This window comes from Myotis davidii, unplaced genomic scaffold, assembly GCF_000327345.1.
Source record: "Myotis davidii unplaced genomic scaffold, ASM32734v1 scaffold520, whole genome shotgun sequence".
Taxonomy (NCBI): domain Eukaryota; kingdom Metazoa; phylum Chordata; class Mammalia; order Chiroptera; family Vespertilionidae; genus Myotis; species Myotis davidii.
In genome coordinates this window covers 97,447-101,282 of record NW_006292908.1, presented here as the reverse complement: position 1 = coordinate 101,282, position 3,836 = coordinate 97,447, and the positions used below count along the sequence as shown (strand labels likewise).

At 44.6% G+C, this 3,836-nt stretch overlaps 1 protein-coding gene across 1 annotated transcript in view; it reads left to right on the top strand.

The window, feature by feature from the left end:
* The window catches only part of DSC3 (desmocollin 3), a 39,723-nt gene that overhangs the window by 28,386 nt on the left and 7,501 nt on the right, over window positions 1–3,836 (top strand). The window contains exons 11-12 of the mRNA XM_015565690.1: window positions 706–810; window positions 1,892–2,116. Coding sequence (XP_015421176.1) covers window positions 706–810; window positions 1,892–2,116 — 330 coding nt within the window. The remainder of the gene's footprint in view (window positions 1–705; window positions 811–1,891; window positions 2,117–3,836) is intronic.

Genomic DNA, 3,836 nt, shown 5'->3' with positions numbered 1-3,836 from the left:
AGGTAGTTGGGAAGGGGATGGGTGGGATATGGACAGAGGCCTGGTGCTGGAGCCTCTGACAGGGTCTGTGACTGGATTCTGAGGAGTGTGGCCTGTACTTCAGCCATGACTCACTGCTTCTTTGTTGCTATGTCATGTTCTCTCATGTAATTGGACTTTTCTGTATGCTGTTCCGTCATAGAGCACCTACTATCTCCCAGGCACTATTGCTGACCCTGGGGTGTGTATAGAGATTAGCAAGGAAGACATGATTCCGCACGTCTAAGAAGTCTTTCTGGGAGTAGAAGCAGGGACACTGCTACCTTTGTTATAGTGCCTTTCATGTGGTACTGTCATCGTTTACATTTCTCCTCCAACGTATACACGAGTTTCTCAAGACATTGCAGTCTATTTTTGTATTTCCAGTACCTGGCCCAGTGCTTAGTAGACTCTAACCGCTTAATAAATGTTTGTTGAATCACTAATTCATTAATATATAGGCATGAAAGGAGGAAAGTCCTGGGGCAGTAAGGAAATCAGTGTTGTTGGCGTTTAGAAAGTTTTAGTTGGAATGCTGGGAGAACGGGCGGGAGGAAGGATGGAATCTGGAAGTGAGGAGCCTGCTGGACCCGGCCAAGGAGAATGGCCTTCGTATAGTAGGCGACCACAGGTATGCATTGGGGGTGTGTAAAGGCAACACTGTGTCCAGATTTATGCCGTAAAAAGGTGACGTGGTGACACTTAGGAGGCAATTTGAAGAGGGCAGAGTGAGTGACAAGGAGAGTCAGAGGCTGCTGCGCTGGTGGGTGAGGGAGCAGGACGAGGGCTCAGGTGCGGCCTTGAGGGGTCTTACCTCAGGCACAGGATGCTTCGGAAGGGCAGAAGGAACCCGAGGGATGCCTCACGTTCCTCCGGAAGCTGGTTATGAGGTGCAGCCAAACATGGTGCCGTCCTCCCAGTTATAACAGTGCGTTTAAGCGCAGCTTAAAAATCACGGGCGGCTCCCAGGTGTGTATTATGCTGTCAGTCCATTTAGTGCATTGCAAAAGCTCCAGAAGGTTGTAATTGCAGTTGGAAATGTGGAGAGCTTTGGGTCAGGGCGTGATCAGGTCATCAGAATAAGGTATGGAGACTGTTGGGGGTAATATCACAGTTGATACACATGTACTGTTGTGATATAGAGAGAGCTGTTTTTCTGATATTGATTAGTTTCTGGTATTGAGATTACTTCCAGAGGCGAGGCATTAACCACAAAGGGTCTACTGTGTTTTTAAAAATTTCCTTATAATGGACAGGTAGGTACGAGAAGGTACATGGATAAGAGGATGTGAAGTTAAAACATCCCTTGTTTGTGACTGTATGTGTTAATTTTTTATGAGTGTCATTTACTGCTACTACAGAAAAACGCTTGAAGTGTATGTTAAATGTCAAGAGGGAAGGGTGGATGAGGGGGAGTGGGAAGAGATTAGCCAAATAACTTGTATGCATATGCATAACCCATGGACACTGACAATAGTGAGTTGAAAACCGGGAGGGAGGAGAGGGGGTCTGGTATAAGGTGGAGGGACTCAATGGGGGGAAAAGGGGACTACTGTAATACTTTTAACAGCAAAGATAATTTTTAAAAAGCCAATCTAGCATTATTAGTTTGTAAAAAAGAGAATAAGTAGGGAACTATTAAATGTTGAAATGCTATTGGGTCACTCTGATGCCAAATTCTTTCCTTAAGCTTCTCTCTAAAAAGTTACCGTGAGCAACACATCTGCGGTAAGGTTAGTGCCTGGCAAAGCTGGAGAGAGGCATCTGTCTTTATTTGTATTTAAGTGGCAGATAGTTACGTACAAACAAGTGCGGTGAGACAAATGCCAAGGGAGGAGGCCATGTTCGTGAAATTCTGATTCTTCTATTGCAGATACAGCTGCCCGTCTTTCCTATCGGAAGAATGCGGAGGTTAAGGAATACTATATTCCCGTGACTGTGAAAGACAGAGCAGGGCAGTCGGCCACGAAAACCCTGCGAGTGAACCTGTGCGATTGCACTCACCCAAGCCAGTGCCTGGCCGCTGCAAGGAGTGTGGGGGTGTCACTCGGCAAGTGGGCGATCCTGGCAATCCTGCTGGGTATAGCGCTACTGTTTTGTAAGTCCTTTTATTTACTTAAAACTTAAATATATAGCGAATATCCGAGTGTAGGAGAAGGTCCTTAAAAAGTGATCGTGTCCAACTATCCATCAGGTATGAGTCCCCTTTACAAATTCCTTTCGTGTTAGGATCCTTTTTGAGATGAAAGATTTCAATTTTGGATAGAACTCTTTTTAAAAAATATATATTTTTTTATTGATTTCAGGGAAGAAGGGAAAGGGAGAGGGATAGAAACATCAATGATTAGAGAGAATCAGTGATTGGCTGCCTCCTGCACACCCCATAATGGGGATCAAGCCCACAATTTAGGCATGTGCCCTGGTCAGAAATTGAATCATGACCTCCTGATTCATAGGTTGATGCTCAAACACTGAGCCACACTGGCCTGGCAGAACTCCTTTTTTTTTTTTTTTAATGTTAATTTTTGCCTAAGGATATTTTTTCCACATATTTATAGAGGGAGTGAAAGGGAGGGAGGGAGCAGAAAAACATGTGAGAGAGACACATCGATTTATTGCCTCCCGCATGAGGCTCCACTGGGCCAGGGTTTGAACCTGCAACTCAGGTACCTGCCCTTGACCAGGAATCAAACTCAAGACTTTTTGGTGTGTGGCTGACACTCTATCCACTGATCCACACCAGCCAGGGCTTGGACAGAACTCCTGAAAATGCCTCAGATTGTGCTAAGTCTGTCAATGTATAATTTTATTTCTTGGTCCTGGTACTGCCCCTTTCAGGAGTATAAAACAACCTAAATCTTCTGCGATGTGAAAGTTCACTAAGAGCCATTTTCATTTCATGTCCTCTCACCACTGAGCCACAAGTTTAGGGGAGATGTCAGCAGTAGCTCTTCGCTGACATGATCTGCCAGTTTAGTTCCCTATGACACCATATCTCTTCCTCTCATTTTATTTCAACCCAATCCTGCAGTTTAGACTAGCTGATCCTTTGTTCTGTGAGAGGGGCAGTGATTATGAGCAAGACTCTGGAATCGGACTGTCTGGGTTTCTACCCCAGCTCTATCATTTGCCAGCCATGTCACCTGGGGCAGGTTACTTAACTGCGCTTCAGGTTCCTCGCCTGTAAAAGGAGATAATTATAGTAGCCTACTTTATGGGGTAGCACTGAGGATTAATTAATGCATGTGAAGAGCTTACAACAGTGCACAGTATACTTCTAATAAGTGTTCATTATTTCTCACCAACTCAACAAAATAAATGTATATTGAACTCCAGTGATATGCCAAAAACTGTGTCTACATGCATGGGATTCATCAACAACAAAACACAAAAAACAAACAAAAGTAGTCTGTCTTGCCCGGCCAGTGTGGCTCCGTAGTTGAGCATAGAACTGTGAGCCACAAGGTCATAGTTTGATTCCTGGTCAGGGCACATGCCCGGGTTGTGGGCTCGATCCCCTGATGGGGGTGTGCAGGAGGCAGCCAATCAATGGTTCTCTCTCATTATTGATATGTCTTTCTCTCTCTCCCTCTCCCTTCCTCTCTGAAATCAATAAAAAAAAGTAGTCTGTCTTGAGACAGCAAACTAATACATAAATTAAATGCTATGGAGGGGAAAAAAGCAAAATAATGAGGACCTAGAGTGCTGTACAATGTGTGGGGTGAGTGTGAGAGATTGGAGGTAGTGACTGTAATTTCAGTAAATGGTTAGGCCAGGCCTAGCTGCAGGTTCTTGTTGATGTTTTTTGGAAAAGGTGG